Source organism: Heteronotia binoei, chromosome 10 (genome assembly GCF_032191835.1).
Source record: "Heteronotia binoei isolate CCM8104 ecotype False Entrance Well chromosome 10, APGP_CSIRO_Hbin_v1, whole genome shotgun sequence".
NCBI lineage: Eukaryota > Metazoa > Chordata > Lepidosauria > Squamata > Gekkonidae > Heteronotia > Heteronotia binoei.
In genome coordinates, this window is record NC_083232.1 from 53,966,642 (window position 1) to 53,985,542 (window position 18,901).

Sequence of the window (18,901 nt, forward strand, 5' to 3'; positions counted from 1 at the left end):
AGCCCTGGGTAACCTCTAACACATGTACCAAATAGTGGCACAACAGACCATTTTGCTTGTAGGGCCAGTTCTCTGCCCAAGCAACTGGGGACAGGCCCTGAGGTCCTGGGTTCTAGAAGAAAGCTGTTAATGCTCATTAGCTGCATGTGCACACCCTTAGTGTGCAATAAACACTGCAGAACGGTCCCTAGTACTGTTCTATAGAGACTTTGCTTTTGTGGCATCTATATCTTATACTGGAAGCTGCTCATTCTAGGCTGCATTTACCCTCTGATAGATTTCCACTTATCTATTTAGCCAGTGCCTATCTAAAGTTAATTAGTTACTTTATGTACAACAATCATGGAGAAAAAATCACACAGCATTCTTTTGTAATATGCAATGGAGCCTATCAACTTTAGACACTGTTACAAAAATCAGAATCACTGGTAAAGCAGCAACAGAGACAACTCTAATTTTTTTTTAAAAAACCCTTAATTATGAGAAACATTATAAAAACCATGCTCTCTTCTAGTCAATCAAGTGTAGAGACACTTCATATGTTACCAGAACTTATATTCACATGAACTTTTGTTTCTTGTTATGAAGCACATTCTGAAGTGGAAGTGATAGGATCAAATAATAGCTGCTGTTTGGTACTTTTTAATAATTGGTTTGAATTCTGTTTGAATGCTGTGCTCTTAACAAGGTATCTTGCTTTATGCTTCAACGAGTGGTTGCTATATGTCCCAGGGAAGTCAAGATTGCTCACAGTACTTCCTCTTTCTTTTTGGCAACAGTCAATACTTTGGCAGCTTATGATCAATGAGGTACATCCCTGTGTAGTGAATTGTGAGCATTGTTCTCATACGGTGTTGCTTCCTTCATGGTGGTATAAATATTTTCTTTAAATGTAACACTGACAGAATCTGGTTTGAAAGGTACTCTGGACCATTACTGTTTTTAAGGAAACTCAAATGTTGAATAAAGAAAATTCAGTTCCTCTCTTTCCCGCTCTGCATTTGAATGGAGCTGACATTTTGCTCATCCTTGTAAGGCCAATGTGAACAGCTCCTCTTTTCATTTTGCATGAGATTCCTGTATATGTTGTGGCATCAGCTACTGATAAAACTCAGTAAACATCTTTCTCCCAGGGAAGCAACTTGCTTGGCATAAATGTTCACTTAACTGAAAGTACTGAAGTTTGTGTGAACTCAGACACGAGGCTCTATCCGATGAGAAAGCTCAAACAACATCTGTTGGTTGTCTATGATGTGCAAATGATGGACATAAGACTTTAGCTCCAAATGCTCTTTTGGGGGCACTTCACTTCCTAAAGGGTAGACAAGAGAAAAATTAAAAATATTATTATTTTAAAAATGGAAGTTGCAGCTTTGTTCTTTGGTTTTTTCTGAACTCAGGTCTAAGGTGCAATGAAGCATACTTTGACGCTTACAAATTATCAAACTTTAATTTCTAACTTTATTTCTGTGCTAATGAATAATAGATGTGGCTAAGGATGGTTACTTCTGACCTTGCCTGGGCCTGTAGCTAGTGGCTTCCCCATATCTGCTCTCATATGGCCTCTACTCCAGAAAAGGTTGTTCAAATACATAAATTAGCTTAAATTACCTGAGTAGCTAAATGCATTGGGAACAAGATAAAAAACTACTAAGGGGTAAATCAATTGTACATTTTAGATTGAAGGTGCTTTCAGGATTCTATACATTCCTGGGGCCTTAAGCAAGCTGACTTCTCCCTCTTCCTCTGCTCTGTGAAGGGCAAGACAAGATTTCAAAATCATTCTCCTGCACCTCAATGATGCTTCACAGGTTTCTAGCTAGGGTTGCCAGGATTGACTCAAGAAATATCTGGAGACTTTGGGGGTGAAGCCAGGAGCAAGAGAATGTCAAGCACAACAGAACTCTAAAGGGAGTTCTGGCCATCACATTTAAAGGGACCACACACCTTTTAAATGTCTTCCCTCCATTTAGAAATAATGAAGGATGGGGCACCTTCTTTGGGGCTCACAGAATTCGACCCCTTGGTCCAATCTTTTTGGAACTTGGGAGGTGTTCTGGAGAGAGGCACTGGATGCTATGCTGAAAATTTAGTGCCTCTACCTCAAAAATCAGCTGCCCCATATACCCACAGTTCGATTATCCATTATATCCTATGGGAATTGGTCTCCATAGAGTATAATAGAGTGCCCAGCAGACATTCCCTCCCCCCCCTTTCTAATAATCTTGAAGCAGGAGGAGGGCCTCCAAACTGGGGATCCCCTGACCCTACCTGGGGATTGGCAACCCTACTTCCAGTTTCTATTTGCTCTATACACATTCATTGATGAAGTGAATCTGTAGTCTATGAAAACTTATGTCACAATAAGTATAAGATTTTAAGGTGCCAAAAGACTATTTCATTGGGTGAAAGAAAAAGTTTATTGCATCACAAGGCTGGTCAAAGAGACTTGTCTGGAAAGAGGAATTTTATACTTATTCCAAAGTCTGGCTAGAAAGTGAGCAAGCCAAGCAATGTACTCACCAAACTGGTTACGCCGGCAATGTCTCAGTGATCGGACTGTGTCTGCAATCATATGCTGTGAAAATGAAACAAAACAAAAGAGAATTCAGCCAGTAAATATTAATCTAAGTGAAGCTTTTAAAAATAGAACACCGTGGCAAATGTCCAGTGCAGGAAGCAAGCTGTTTTCCTCTGCCAGATTTTGGCAATTACACAATATAAGATCATATAGAAGAAAAGTATAACAAAGGCTTTGGTCATGAGCTCACAGCTGCTTTTATAGGAAAGGTAACCATCTGGATTCTTTGTGTATCCAGAACATAAAAGCAATTCTCTTTAGGATGAAACCATAAGTAGTACTGTGTGTAAAGCCAGAGTTGCTAGCCCCCATTGCACTGAAATGCAGCACACATTTAAAAAAAAATAAAAATAAATGCCAACTGCCATCTCATAATACAGTATTGCATTTGTGTTCACATTTATGTTATTTATTTAATACATTTTAATCCTGCCTAGCCTCTAAGGAGCGGATGTTATTCTCTGTTCCTTTGTCTTATTCTCATAACTACCCTATGAGGCAGGATTGGATGAGAAAAATGACTGGGTCATGAATCATGATCAGAAAGCTTCAATTCTCCTCAGTTTTCCTAGATCCCAGTTTGACATTCTACACTACACTGGTGTAACAGATGTGTATAACAATTCTCTTAACATGTGAAGTAGCAGACATACTTTTTAGATGTGTATGGGAACTGTATCGCCCATTCTGCTCCTCCATGGGGACAAAGAAACTTGACAACCTGGCCACTATTGCTTCCCTTTCAGCCTATGAATTACTTGAAGAGGCAGAAGCATCTAGGTCTTTCTCTGAGCCTCTTAGCAGAAAAAGGTAGCAAATGTGAAAAAAAAATTAGGTCATATCTGACAAACCCATCCAGGTTTTCTCAGATGGATACTCTCGTTTACTATGGGCTCAGGGGAAGCCTTATTTTATTTATTTATTTATCTGGGATTTATATCCCGCCTTTCCCACCGAGTGGCTCAGGGCGGCTTACAACATATATAAACTAACATAAAAATATAAAATTACACTTTAAAATTAACATTTCATAATATATAATTAAAATCAAACATTTGTTATAACTATACATCATTAAAACAGACAGCGGTCATGGAGCTACACTCTATTCAGCTTCAGATACAAATTCAGTATACAGTATACAGTATTCAGTAGTCGGTATACGGGGCCGTTAATTGTGGGCCAGCCGGCCAACCTCTGACCCAACTTTTTACACGTGTGCATCTAGCAGTATCCCCTTTCCACTGTTTAGTTACATCCCCGATTCTTGGCCAGTTGAGGGTCACCATCCCCCTAGTCCTCATTTTTCGCCATTGGAGCCTTCCTTGAAGACTACGATTGGTAATTATCACCCTGTTTGTCCATCCTTATATTACCTCTATGCATTTCTCTCTATTTTTATTAGGACTGTATGCGTGTTGTATAAATTCATGACCTTGTATGTGTGTGAGTTCTATATTTTTCTGTAATAAAGTTTTGATGGTTCTCTTAGTTAGTGTCCCTGGTAATTTTAAGCAATAATTTCTGGAAGTGGAATTCTGTATACATAGATTCTAGATCCTTTTAAGCCAAAGGTGCGCACCTGTCAATTCCCCAACCTCTTTTGAGGGCATTTTGGCTTACAGGAGATTTGAAATGAGCAAAACTTTGCTCTGAGATTTAAATCTCCCCTCCACCCCTGGGCAGAGAACAGGCACTAAGGTGGGAATTGCTTCCTAGATTTGCCTCAGTTCACCTTCATACAAACACTAATAGGTCTAGACAATGGGATAATCAAGCTTCCCTGCACCCACCTACCCAAACAGGGACAGTGATTTGAAGAAATTAAATATTAGAGATTTTTCAAGAAAGAAAATTCTGGAGATTTCAGGAAAAGCTTTTCTAACCTGCCCTGACCTGGTCAGTGGGTGGAGGAAAGAGAGGTGATTAAATTCAGGGGAGCAAGGAAGGTCTGTTTTGTGCTGAGTCCATCAGAGCAGACAGAACTTTTAACTGAGGTCTGGAGCAGGCAGAACCATGTGTTGTCCTGGAGAGCTGGAGGAAGCTTCAAAGTAATGGTCATTTTGTAGAGATCTATAATATCCTATGCTAAAAAAAGTGTGTCTTATATTTTTATAATCTGATAGGGCATGTATAGAGAGAGGGACAGAGGAATTGCATTTTACCCATTTCTTTTGAATCCCTTGTTCAATCTGGTGCTGTGATAAAAGTATGCTTGTAAACATTTTCTTTTCAATAAATGTTTTATCATTTTTTATGTGGGTAGTGGTTCTTTGTACTACACAGACCGTAACCATCTTGGACATGCTATTTTAAAAGAAGTGCCAGGGGAAGGCCAGCAGTTGGCAAGTGATTATTCCTCCAGGAGTACACAAGGCAGTAAACTGTCCTCATGGTGACCAAGCATTGGGCTGCATGAGACACAGAGGCAAGATCTCAGAACACAGAAGGGAAGCTGGGAAGTCCTGACCCTCCCAGTGGTTCAATTCCCACAAAGGTCAGGTGGTGGTGGCAGGTTACTGGGGAGACACAGAAGCCTCTCCAGGTGTTGGGTAAACCCTGGAGGGCAGGGTGAAAAGGGCTGGCAGGCCAAAGCAGGCCTGTTCCACCACACCTTGAATAAAACTCTGTTGGTCTTAAAGATGCCACTGTATTCAAACTTTGTTCTGGCTATAACTTTGTTAGCCTCCAGCACTCACAATCACAACTACAATCACATTCATTCAGTTTCCTGGTTCACTAAGAGAGGGGGATCTCTCAACTTTATTAAGAATTTCTTGTGTGTCTCCCTTGGAAGGGAGCCTACTTTCTCTTTGATTATAACAGATTACATAAATCTTGACAAGTAACTAAAAACAGTAAGCCACATTGTCTTTCTTCTAGCAAGATATGTCATCTTAGTTGTGAAAGAATAAAACTGTGATGCAGTTCGTGAGTCTGCAGTCAATATTCTGTGGAGTCACATTACCGTTAACATTTTATTACCATGTCTGCAGCATAACAGGAAGCACCATTTCTTTTTAGAGCTTCAGAATCACTAGCCAAGAACCTATAGTAAACGAGAGTATCCATCTGAGAAAACTGGGATGGGTTTGTCAGATATGACCTAATTTTTTTTCACATTTGCTACCTTTTTCTGCTAAGAGAAGTACCTCATACTAGAAAGTCTGAAAGAAATATATAAGCTTAAGTACTACAAAACCTTTCAAGATTTGTTCTTTAGAAAAATCATCAGTTAAGTGGTTTTCTAAAGAAAATTAATTGGGAAGTTTTTTGAAATCCTAAATAGCGTATAATCTGATTTAGTATGGTCATTTGGATTTACATGCAGTAAACAAGACTTTAAAAGGGGAAAGAGAGGAAAGAAGAGAAAAACCCTTCCAATTTAATTACACATGTAAGGTCTGATTTTAGAATGCTTTTAACTGGCATAGATCCATGAAGCGACATTGATTTACCCCAGCTGAAGGGCTAGTCTATAGTTTTGCTGCAATTATTATTTGATCACAGTTGCAGTCTAAGCATAGGATATGATCTACTGGAACAAAACACTTTTAACTGAGTATAGCCAACTAAGATGAAGCAATTAACTGGGTACATGGCATCACATTGAAAAAAAGCACAATATGTCTTACTGGACTCCAAAGAAGGAGTACTGAAATTAGAATAAATTTTGTATTGTATAATATAATATAATGTAGGCCATCCTTCCATAACGCCATACATTATAAAAATGCTGTGAAATGCAGTAGAGGATAGTTTTGTACAGATATCCCCTACTTGTGCAAAAGCTGTTATATTTATTTGCTTCATTTATAGCCTGCCTTTCTTGCTGAGACTCCAGGCGGAGTACAGATTATAAAATAACAATTCAATCAGACAGCATAAGACATTTGATAAACAATGTAGTGAGACTAGGATTACATGATAGGAAAACAATGTAAAACAAACTGGTCTAAGGTGTGACATAATGTAATGCAGAAAGTGGGTTACAAAGGTAGAAGACAACGTAATTTAAAACAAAGTGATAGATACAGTGAAATAGTTTACAATCCTGTTCCCTTATAAAAGCCATCTCCTGAGTTGTTTCATTATACTATAGTTTTATACTATACTATAGTATGAATTATAACTCATAAAATTAAATAAATATTTTTTAAAATATCTGTTTTGTATTTATCATGGAACCTGATAATGAATTCCTTGTTGTCTTGGTTGCACCAGACGAATATGTTCAGCACTTATGGATTTTATTAAACATAAGTGCATATTTTTGCAAACTGTGAAAAAAAAAGCTCACCTAAATTGTTCAAAGTTAATATATTAATTCTTCCACTATTGCTAATTTACAAAGCACATTATAAATATGGCTAAGTATTCCAGTAATATTTACCACCAGGGAGATTATCATGCTTCAGTACAACAGGGAGAAAGTCTTCTGCACCCATCCTCTGATATTTTTTTTGCAGTCTTTAAAATTAGATTCTAATTTCATGGCAAATAGTTGATAGTAAGATAGTAAAATGGATGACAGATAAAAGCCTGGCTGTTTGGTTAAAGAAAACCATCCTCCTGATAATGAAGTTCTGGATACAGAGCTGCATACAATGCTGAATGTATCTGATTCAAAAGATTCAAATGTTAGTACAAAAAGAGAATATTACAGCTATGTGAAAGAAGAGATGATAAAGTAGCAATAATTTCCTCACAATATCAAATTTAATAAAGGGAAATATTACCTACCAGCTTCTCAAAGTTAACAAGGTTATCCAGAAAAGTTTTATTTCCTTCATGTATAAATGTTACATCTAAAAAACAAAACAAATTATTTTCACTTTATGCTCAGCAACATCATGGTAACTGCATTAAAATATACTGATGAACATTGTTACATTTTATACCCTATCTGTACCTAAAACAGAAGATTAAAAAAAAATCAAACTGAGATGACATTTACATTATTGCATCACTGCCTATCTATTTCATCTTGAAATCCACTGTTCATAAACTTAAACCTCTAGGTTTTATTAGTTGGGAGGGGGGGGGGGTGAAGGCTAGGTTCTTTGAAAGACGAGTCCTTCCATTCTCCACCCACTGAAGCATAAGCATAACCTCTCTTGATTGAAACCAAGCAAGAAATAGGATTGGCTTTGCAATAAAGCTTTCCCAAACAAGGCTATCTCGCCATCTGGAGCATTCCAGGTGGGACCTGGGGATCCCCCAGAATTACTGTTCATCTCCAGACCTTAGAGGTCAGTTGCCTTGGAAAAAATGGATGCTTTGATGGGTAGATTCTATGGCATTGTATCCACTGAGGTCCCTATTCTCCCCAGGCTCCACCTCTAAATCTCCAGGAGCTTTCCAACTTGAAGGTGGCAACCCCACCCCCCACCCTGCTGGTGGCTAGTAAGGACCTGGCAACCTAATTAAGTATGACATTTCTGGTTTTGAATCAATAATGAACAAACTTCAAAGACAAAAACACTGTCTTTGACTAACAGGGTTCCAAAGCACTAGGACAAAGCTGCATCAAGCAACTAGTGCATCAAGACAAAAATAACACTTGTTAAAAAAATAACACTCAGACTCTCAGATGGCAACCTGAAAGGTGAAAAAAGTGGAGAGGTAGTGAAAGGGTCTGCCAATAAGACTTGCGACTGAGCCATTTGTTTGCATTGTAAGACCATCAATTGCCACCCTGCTCTCTTAGTATCCCTCCAGTAACTTGCACTAGCAATTTAGAGAGCAATCGTAAACAGATCTAACCTAAATTCTACTAAAGTCTATTCAGTAGGGCTTACTCCCGGGAAAGTGCTGTTTGTATTGTACTGTTTATCTGTGTCAAAATATACAACACACAAGTGTGCTCTTCAAATGCTTTAAACCTCGCCTGGGGCTGGCCTCAGCCAAACAGGCAGTCTGACTGCAGCTCATACTCCTTCCATACTGTTCTGTGCTCCCTTCATTCTCCATTCCTGGAACCCAGGTGCGACATCATATATATACTCCTACCACACTAAATTGCCTGCCCCATCACTAAATCAAAAAGGAGGTGAAATTGTTACTGTCAATGTTAATAAAGTAGACTGCTGAAGACTGAAGAGTTCCCCCCTCCCCACGTGTTCTTTAAAGACTGCAGGGGAAAACCTTTGGGAGGGGAGGGAAAGAATGCGAGAAGAAAAGACATTTGCTTTGCTGCCAAAACGTATGAGTCTAGATAAATTCAGTGGAGCAGAAAATTGCATCTGAGCTACAATGTAAAAGTGAAACAGTGTTTTATTAAATATTTGAAAATACCAGCCAGATATCCAAAAGCGGTGCCTGTGAAACAACAAAGCTTAGTACAGAAATTCAATTACCTTAAAAGCGGTATTGCCCCCCCCCCCCATTTTAGAAGGGTTATTTCAAGCTTCCAGCAATCCCTATATAACTTATTCTTACTTAGAGGTATTAATTCCCTTTCCCTGATGAGTCCAGCTAGGGCAGACTGAACTGTGGCTCAAGCCCAATCAGTGATGTTTTTTGTTCTGCCCTTCTTTCTAGTCATGTAAGTGTTTGTGTTTACATCCATAATTCAATACTATTTGTGGATTACAGATAACAAGAAAACCATGCAAGCAAAACTGTAAAGACCATTTCCTTCCATATGAACCTGTTTGAGCATGGAGATCTCCACTGTAGGTCCTGTTTGCTGTTCTACCTGAGGTAAGATGTGTGGCCATAAGGGACAGGGTCTTTTATGAGGGGGTACTTTGGTTACGGAACTCGCACCCAACTGCTATTCACCTGGCACCTTCTTTTTTTAAAATTTTAGACATTAGGTAAAGATGTGTTTATAAATTAGTTTATTGTTTGTTTCTTTGCATTGGCTTGGCATCTGTTATGTTAAATTTGCTGATATTGCTAATTTTAAAATATTTGTATTTTTTTAATGGGAGGGAAGGTGGCATGGTACAGCCTGATTGTCATGAGCCCCGACAAGGAGGAGCTGGAAGGGTTAACAGACCTGGAAGAGTTGCCAGCCAGTTCCTCAGCTGAACAAACAGCAGCTGGCCCATCAATCACTCTCCAGGCACCAGTGTCAGCTGTTTAAGATCAATCTCCTCCAAGCTCTCCTCCTCCCATCTAAAGAGTTCAAAGCAGGCTTCGGAAAGAACTTTCAGAGTGAAGACATGAGGCATGCTGATGCTTCAGGTCTCTCAGCCCTGAGTTCTAGCAGAGTCACCGCCACCCAGGGAGCAGGCTGATTGAGACTCCCATATAGCTCCCACCCAGGACCTGGTAACCTTGTGGAAGCAACAAGTCTATTCTCTGGCTTGCATCCACACTCCTTCCTGATCCTGACCAGCTTGATTTCCTTGGCACCCTGACCTTTTGGCTTTTGAACATTGACTTCTGATGCCGGTTTGTGATTCTGCATTGGTGACTTGGCTCCTGCTTGACTTCCTGGTCTTTGACCTTGGACTAGCTTTGGACTCCTGCCTGCCTGCACCCTGAGAACGTGACACCGATCTTGTCAGATCTCAGAAGCTAAGCAAGGTTAGTCCTGGTTAGTACTTGGATGGGAGACTGTCAAGGAGGACTGCAGAGGCTTGCAATCGCAAGCCACTTTTGGTTCTCACTTGTCTTGAAAGGCCCTTGCTGGGGTCGCCGTAAGTCTGCTGCAACTTGATGGCATTTTACACAAGTACATTCTCTAATAGCTATGGGGTGTTTTAACTGCTGTTATTTTATTGCTATTTTTATTACTGTTGGGTATTATGTCTGTACTAGGAATAAAGTCCATTGTGAAGAAAAATACAACGGGCTCTAGAAAGAGGCTCTGGGAGAATGCCCCCACCACCCTTGCTGTGTTTCCACCTACCCAAGTGAAGGCATTCACTCCCCCCCCCCATCTCAAGGGGAGCTGATCTCTGTCATCTGGAGAGCAGCTATAATTCTGAGTGATCTCCATCTGTCACCTGGAGATTGGCAGCAGTGGTTCTCCAAGAGGAAATGGCTAGTTTGGAGGGTGGAGTGTATGGCATTGTATCTGTCTGAGGTCCCACCCCTCCTCAAACCCCACCTTCTCCAGGCTTCACCCCCTTAAATCACCAGGAATTTCCTAATCTGGAGTTGGCAACCCTATCCCCTTCCCTTTATCTGTCCCTCCGACTTCAGCTTTCCATTGCCTCCCCCTCCCTACAGATTTTACATAGGAAAAGGACAGTCTTTCTCCATAGTGGGGGGGGGGTAAAGTAGCTTACATCAGTCTCCTCTCCCCCCTGTGATCTGCACAACACTATGAGGTAGGTGAGGCTGAAAAGTCTGCATGTGGTCCAAAATCACCCAGTCAGCTTCCACAGCAAGAACCTGGGTCTGGCACACCCTGCTCTGAAGCCCTAATTCCTATGCCCTTCTCAAACTCCACCACAGAATCATCAGGAATTTCTCACCAACCTGGAACTGGCAGCCCTAGTCAGGACTGGCCCCAATGAGTTCTCCATCAGAGGCCTTTGGTGATACCTTTCAGACCAACAATCTCTCTCTGATAATGTTGTTGGTCTTAAGCACAGGACTGCAGTCACTCTTCCTATCTTGCTTTCTCTCCTCCCTCCCTCTCTGTACCTGGTCTGCTGCCAAGGGACACCATTTTTCACAGCAAGATTGCATTTGGAGGCCATATGTCCATGGTAGAGTCTCTTGCATATGTAAATAGTTTATTACCTACATTAGGTCAATAATGTGGAATATCTCCACCGGCACCACATCTTCCTGGGACTGCCAACAGATAACCGCCATCACTGACACAGCATGCCACCCAAATGAAGCTTTTGAACTATGTACTACAATTGGTCATGAGCCATACATTCACACAAGCCATGCTACATTGTGGAAGGCTGTACCATCACCACTTCAGTACACTTCACCAAAGCAACACAGCTGGCATACCTGGAGCCCACAGTCCACATGGATCAACTGTTATATCACCACCACTACCATTGTAACTCTTCTGACAAGTAACAACTCCTGGCACCCTGTTCCTAAATTATGAACTGTGACCACTGTAGGACTAGTTTGCTGGATAGTAAAAGGGAAAATGCAGTCTCTCAACCAGGCTTTGACTTCCTACAGCATAAAATATAGGTGGCACAACAGCACAGCAGAGTTCTGGTTAACAGATTATGTCTAATGCTAAGCATTTGCAAATAAGAAATCATTATCTTCTACATCTTTCAAAATAGAAGTGAATTAATCCTATTATGCCAAGTTTTTTTTTTTAAGTTGTCAGGGTTTTTATTCTTTGTTTACAAAAATAGATATCCATGCCAATGGATGCTGACTCATCCTACAAATCTATTATATATATCATTCTCCAAAGGAGACTGTAGATGTTGGAAGCAAATGTGTGTGTGTGGGGAGAGAGGGTGGGGGGAGAGAGAGATCCTTTTCAAACTGCCTTTGTATTCTGTTTTAGTAACTGGTTACTAATGGCTTTTTTCTGTTATTTCAGACTGACCCATTTTAGTAACAGGCTGCTAGCAAAATTGATTTACCTGATCATACAATCCTGCTTGCATTGGGTTAGCAAAGCATGGTTGAGCTGCTTTTGAGGAAACTGCTTTTTGATATTTTCAACCCCTTTGTTGCACTTTGAATCACTGCGGTGTGCTGTTTAAAATGTCCATAGTGCTTCCTACAATGCCGTTTCCTCACACACCCTTTAAGAAATGTTCTAATGTGACCACTATAACACTAAACAACTAGTGCCAGCATTGAGATGCACTGACACCATTGGGTGGCAGTGGGAAGCTGCACTGTTTGAAATGACCATAGTGCTTCAGAGATGGCTCATTAATGGAAGGAAATTTGCTGTATGAAATTCCCATCCTTGTATTGCTTTACTTGAAACACCTAGTTTAGAACAATAATGTGTAAAGGGCCTGAGAGAGAGTTTCCAGTTTCATAAATACAATAATGTACACAAAGATATATCTAGTTTACAATTCCTTGAACCAGATTAAGTGGATTATTCACAATGCTTGTCCTATTCACTTTTCAGAGACAGACACTAAACAAGAATATGTTTTAACATAAAGTGAGGGAAGCTGGAAACAAAGGCCAATTATCAATCATATAGTAAGATGGAACTATCAAGAGAACTGGAGTGCTTGGCAGTATTATTGACACTGTAATATGTTCCTTTAATGATGCACCCAAGTGTGAACTATATCCATTATGCTTAGCCTACAGGGATACAAGGTCACCTGCACAATCCAATGCAAGGCATCTAGTTGGGAATTTAGTATTAGTATTACTAGTCACTGTTGGGTCTATTATTTATAGTAAATAGCTTTCATCACAAGGAGACTGCATCTATCAGTCAGGCAAAATACAAAGAGAACATGGTACAACAGCCCACCAGAGGAATCTCTATCACAGGTTTAAAGTATGAGACAATACAGTACGTACAGTGGGGCAGTAACACCTCTTAAATCCGTATTTTAATATTAACAGTTAGAAACATGCTATTAAATACATAAATATATGGAAAAGAGAATATTTACTGGAGAGGAACACAGGTATTGATCAAACTAATCACTTCTAGCTGCCAGCCCAAGAGCTTTCAGCTAAAGCTGAAAAGAAGCAACAGGGATGGGCACAGACTGGAAAAATGCAGGTCAGGGGTTTTCATGAACCCCAAAGCACACACTTCCATGAATGCCTTCAAGGCTCACTTCTTGTCAGGTAGCCTGATGTGGAAGTTGGTTCTGATGGAATTTAAATGCCTTTGGAGCTCACTTCTGAACCTGTCTAAGAACCCAAACTTCCATGAGGAGGTTTCTGGGAGGGTTCAGGGGATGAACTAGTCTCCCAAACCCCTGGTTCATGTTCCATGAACCAGCCTGGTTTGTGCTGAATTGGGGTTCATAAGTTGGTTCATGCCTATCCCTATTAGTCAAGTTTTATTGGCTACTCATTCACTACCCTATTATCTCTTTTCCTGATAACATGATCATACATTTTAATTAAAGACATAAAATCTATGGAAGGAGTTACGTGGATAAAATTACTCAAAAGATAAATATTACCTTTAAGGAGTAAAGGCATGAAGGGGATTTTTGGAGACTTCATTTTCTTGAATGCATCTCTATAGGCTTTGTGATTCAGGGAAGGGTCCTACCAATACAATTTGATTGTAAAAAAAGGAAAGAAGAAAAATCAATATGCTTTCTAAAAGAACAATCTGAAATCCATTTCACGCTCTTGAGCTCAACATGTCTTAGAAATGGAAGGTTTCCTTGAAATATGAGACAGATAAAGGTTTTATAAAGAAGATTAACTTACTAAATGAACCAAGATATATTCAAATATGTATGAAACTACCACACCCCTTGTAAGATGCATAGTGTCTTCTAGAAAGCTGAGGATAGGAAATCTCAGCTCTAAAAGTTGTTGTTTCCATTAGGTACTAACACGATTAGAAAAAAGGCAAGTTTTTTCCCCCTACAGAAAGCATTATACTTACCGTCAAACTTTCAAGTTCGGTGAAGAGCTTCTTAAATTTTCCAGGGATTCTCTATGATACAAGGGGGAAAATCAGGAGAAAGTGAATGACAAGCAGTCAGGTATGCAAAAGCTTCCACCTCCCCCCAGAACAGTCTTTCACATATGCGGTACATTTAATGAAAAAGTACCAAGACGTCACTTTCTCTGGTACTTACTTCTTTCTTAGTGCCATAATTCCCCATTATGAATAATGTCATCTTTCCTTCTGAGATACTCCAAATCATCATTATTTTAAGTTAATTGCTTTCCTAACATCTGTGCTAATTTCATTCAGCAAAATCTCTATCTAATTTTTCTTAAGATTTGTCCTAATAGTTAAATGAAAGAAGCATTTTTAGCACCATACTAACACTGGCCCTGGTTCCCTATCTGTAGCACTATTATCTTTGGTACAGAGAAGATAACCGCTGCATGGGGAGGGGAGGGTGAAGATCTGTTGGGGCAGGATTCTAAACAGCAGGGGATATGCTTTCAAGCAGTCAAGTCGTAGAATTACAGTCACATACTGCTAAAAGGCAGGGGGCATAGCAGCAGAAATATAGTAACTATCTGGCACTCACCAGGTTTTAAACACTGGAGGAAAAGTGGTGTCAAAGACACTAATGGGGTGTGACACTCATACAACAGTATTTCACACAGCACTCTTGAGCCAGAGAATATTTGTTATCTTGCAGAAAAGATAATTTTTTCTCAATGGAATACTGCTTGGACAGGGCAGCAGAGGGTGAGGCTTGCTTATATAGCGCCTTCAATATGCCTTCCTGTTGGACAGCTGTTATTTAGCCAAACACTGGCTCATGCCTTATTTGAAGAGGGACTTGGGCAAATTAATCCCCAGGCTCACAGCCATGAATGCTTCATTTCTTGACTCCACCAAAACAAAATCTACCATCCCCATAAAAAAAAGTTAAAACACTCAATATTCCTTTTCATGTAAACATTTAGTAAAATATTTCTCTTCAGATACTCTGATCTACGCTATCTTTTAAACAAATGAACCAGACTTAGGTTAAGCCTTCTGTAGTTAAGTCTACTCTGTAAAGTGACAGAAGCAGCACTAGGAAGCATCACTAGTTTTCTGTGCTGAATATGCATAAAATATAGGACTATCCACTGATATTTAATTCATTTTGTACAAGAATTACAATTCTGGCTTGGATTCTAAGCACTGCAAGTACAGCCATGAATGAGGAACTAAACTTTTCTAAAACCTTTTCTCACTGCAATTTGCTGTGTTTCCTATTGTGCTCCTGTGGGTCGGTGGATTCCCAGGAAGAGTGAGGGGGACAAAGTGGTGGTCTGCAGCGAGAGGGGGGAATCACACCACCTCTTCTACAAACAGAAATGCCATTCCACTGGAGGAGCTTCTGTTCTGCCAGCAGAACTGCTCCCTAGGGTCCAAATTTTTATGTCTTCCATGTGAATTTGATCAATATATGATTAATATCAAAACATGACAGATCCGAAGAATGAAATTCGCAACCACCTTGGGAAATGCTGTCCTCTTCTTCATTGCACAAACAGCTTTGTACTTAACAGGAGCACTGCCTCATTTCCTCAGGTTAGGATTGGCACAGTCTTAATACTACTCAAATGCTATCTAGATTTAGCAACCATACCAGGTTGTGGAACTGTGTTTGTTAATTAGCACTGTGTTTCCTTTCATTGAGTCATATACATCAGCGATCTGTTCTTTAAAGGAAGGAGCAGCTGGACAAAAGCAGCTGGCTTTTGATAAAGTTCCTCATCAAAGGCTCCTTAGAAAGCTTGAGAGTCATGGAGTAAAAGGACAGGTCCTCTTGTGGATCAAAAACTGGCTGAGTAATAGGAAGCAGAGAGTGAGTATAAATGGGCAGTCTTCGCAGTGGAGGACGGTAAGCAGTGGGGTGCCGCAGGGCTCGGTACTGGGTCCCATCCTCTTTAACTTGTTCATAAATGATTTAGAGTTGGGAGTGAGCAGTGAAGTGGCCAAATTTGCGGATGACACTAAATTGTTCAGGGTGGTGAGAACCAGAGAGGATTGTGAGGAACTCCAAAGGGATCTGTTGAGGCTGGGTGAGTGGGCGTCAACGTGGCAGATGCGGTTCAATGTGGCCAAGTGCAAAGTAATGCACATTGGGGCCAAGAATCCCAGCTACAAATACAAGTTGATGGGGTGTGAACTGGCAGAGACAGACCAAGAGAGAGATCTTGGGGTCATGGTAGATAATTCGCTGAAAATGTCAAGACAGTGTGCGTTTGCAATAAAAAAGGCCAACGCCATGCTGGGAATTATTAGGAAGGGAATTGAAAACAAATCAGCCAGTATCATAATGCCTCTGTATAAATCGATGGTGCGGTCTCATTTGGAGTACTGTGTGCAGTTCTGGTCGCCGCACCTCAAAAAGGATATTATAGCATTGGAGAAAGTTCAGAAAAGGGCGATTAAAATGATTAAAGGGCTGGAACACCTTCCCCATGAAGAAAGGTTGAAACGCTTAGGGCTCTTTAGCTTGGAGAAACGTCAACTGAGGGGTGACATGATAGAAGTTTACAAGATAATGCATGGGATGGAGAAAGTAGAGAAAGAAGTACTTTTCTCCCTTTCTCACAATACAAGAACTCGTGGGCATTCGATGAAATTGCTGAGCAGACAGGTTAAAACGGATAAAAGGAAGTACTTCTTCACCCAAAGGGTGATTAACATGTGGAATTCACTGCCACAGGAGGTGGTGGCGTCCACAAGCATAGCCACCTTCAAGAAGGGGTTAGATAAAAATATGGAGCAGAGGTCCATCAGTGGCTATTAGCCACAGTGTGTGTGTGTGTGTATATATATATATATATATATATATATATATATATATATATATATTTGGCCGCTGTGTGACACAGAATGTTGGACTGGATGGGCCATTGGCCTGATCTAATATGGCTTCTCTTATGTTCTTATGTTCTTATGACAGACTAATCATCTTGAAATGTTTTAGCCAACTGTGCAATAATAAATATTTTTTTGCTTTGGTCACTTTGTTCCAATATCTTATTTAATATAACACTGACCTCTGTCTGATGATCTGTTGCCATAAGGATGCTGCTTGAAATGACCTCTATGGGAACTGAGCCTGCTCTACTTGGCAAGCCATTGTTTACATTCTAACCATATATTTTGGCTCTGCACTGTATGGTTCCATTTCATGTTGATAACAGCAATATATTGCAACCCAGCAGATACAATCCACATAGGGATCATTTCACAGGGCAACGCAGTAGAAACCAAATAAGCTCACCATGTGAAGTAGAGCCAACCAACTTCTACGCTGCAACCCATATCATGAATTTTAAGTAGTGTAACGTCTGAGATCTTCCTTTGTTTTATTATTGCAGTTTTTTTCTGAAAATGTTAGCAGCTTCTGCATTATTTGTGTCTGCAATTAATTGTCCAGCACTTTGTTTTCCTTGGTTTAATACAAAGACAATGACAAAACAAAGATCGGAAAGAATTTTTAAAAATGTATCAATGTAATACTCTTATTACCTCCCACGTCTGAGAAAGCCGGCTGACAGATGCAGTGTTGAGACCCATAACAATGGCAAAGAATGAGTTCAGATTTCTTTGGGCTTTGCAGCTATGACAGGAGGAAAAAAAATGTCATTTCCTGTTTATATAAATCTTATTATCTTATTAATCTTATTTATAAATCTCATTATTATTTGGATGGAAGGTTATGCCACGTTAACTGTTCCTACCATATTACACCAACAAAGCTGTCTTATATAACTAACTACAAGTCTAATAAGATGCCCCAAGAATTCTGTTCTTCACCCTTCCTCATCCTTTGCAGCAACTGAAACCCATTGCAAGCATGCCCATATAGCCCCCCATAGGCTCTTTTCCCCACCCCCGCTACAACTCAAGGCCTGATGAGGCAGGCCACGGAGAACCAGCCCACTCCCTGCACTGCCAAAATGCACAACATGCCCAAGCCTGGCTCCTTCTCCTGAACTGTAAATGCTGGTGAAGGTAAGTTTTGGCTATGCTTGTAGTTCTTTTCCTACCTCAGTCTTATCGTCAGAAGCAAAACTTATCCCTACTGTGAAAACTCAAACTCCTTTTCACTCATGTTCAATATAGTGTTGTACAGAATTAATTTTTCTCTTCCACAGTTTGGAAATATTTTTACACCTAGTTATAGTCAATATTCTCTGATTTGCTTGGTTGTGCCATTTTATGTTACCCGGGGGGGGGGGGGGGGACTGTCCATGCACTTTTTCAACCCTGTTGCTGTGATGTCCATGAACATTAAAAAAAACTTTTAAAAAACTCCTAGGGCATGTTGATGCACATGAATGCCTGCCTTTAACATTAACTATGGAATAAAAAATCCACTTTAAACCATTTTTGTGGACTAGTTCAGATTAAAATAAATTTTAAACCTGATGCACCCTCAAATGCTTTTTAAAGTCTAGAAACTGACCCCGAACATTTTGGTGACTTTAAAGTTCTACACAAACAGTCAAACTGGGTGGTGCTTTTCAAGTGGTTTAATGTTAAGAAAATATGTGTCCCCATTCTTACTACTAGTTTTACCATTCATACATACTAGTGGAGCTGATAAGTTCCACTTTGTTGTATTTGTCAAATCTATCATATTCACATGGTTGCAATTTTGCTTTTAAGTTTAAGTAACTACATTGCACATAATCATACATTTATCATATTTATTGGAAGCTGTGGGATATTCCTTCCTACTACTTAATTTTCCTATTACAAAGACTATAAAACAAAAG

The 18,901-nt window shown here is 39.9% G+C and overlaps 1 protein-coding gene across 1 annotated transcript in view; it reads right to left on the reverse strand.

Annotated features, from left to right (window-relative positions):
* Positions 1-467: 467 nt before the first annotated feature.
* RAPGEF5 (Rap guanine nucleotide exchange factor 5) overlaps positions 468-18,901 on the reverse strand; it is a 193,273-nt gene continuing 174,839 nt past the window's right edge. The window contains exons 21-26 of the mRNA XM_060248650.1: positions 17,649-17,739; positions 14,091-14,141; positions 13,654-13,741; positions 7,325-7,389; positions 2,524-2,578; positions 468-1,312 (exon numbers count right to left, since the gene is read on the reverse strand). Of these exons, the coding sequence (XP_060104633.1) occupies positions 1,194-1,312; positions 2,524-2,578; positions 7,325-7,389; positions 13,654-13,741; positions 14,091-14,141; positions 17,649-17,739 (469 nt within the window). The 3' untranslated portion in view covers positions 468-1,193. The remainder of the gene's footprint in view (positions 1,313-2,523; positions 2,579-7,324; positions 7,390-13,653; positions 13,742-14,090; positions 14,142-17,648; positions 17,740-18,901) is intronic.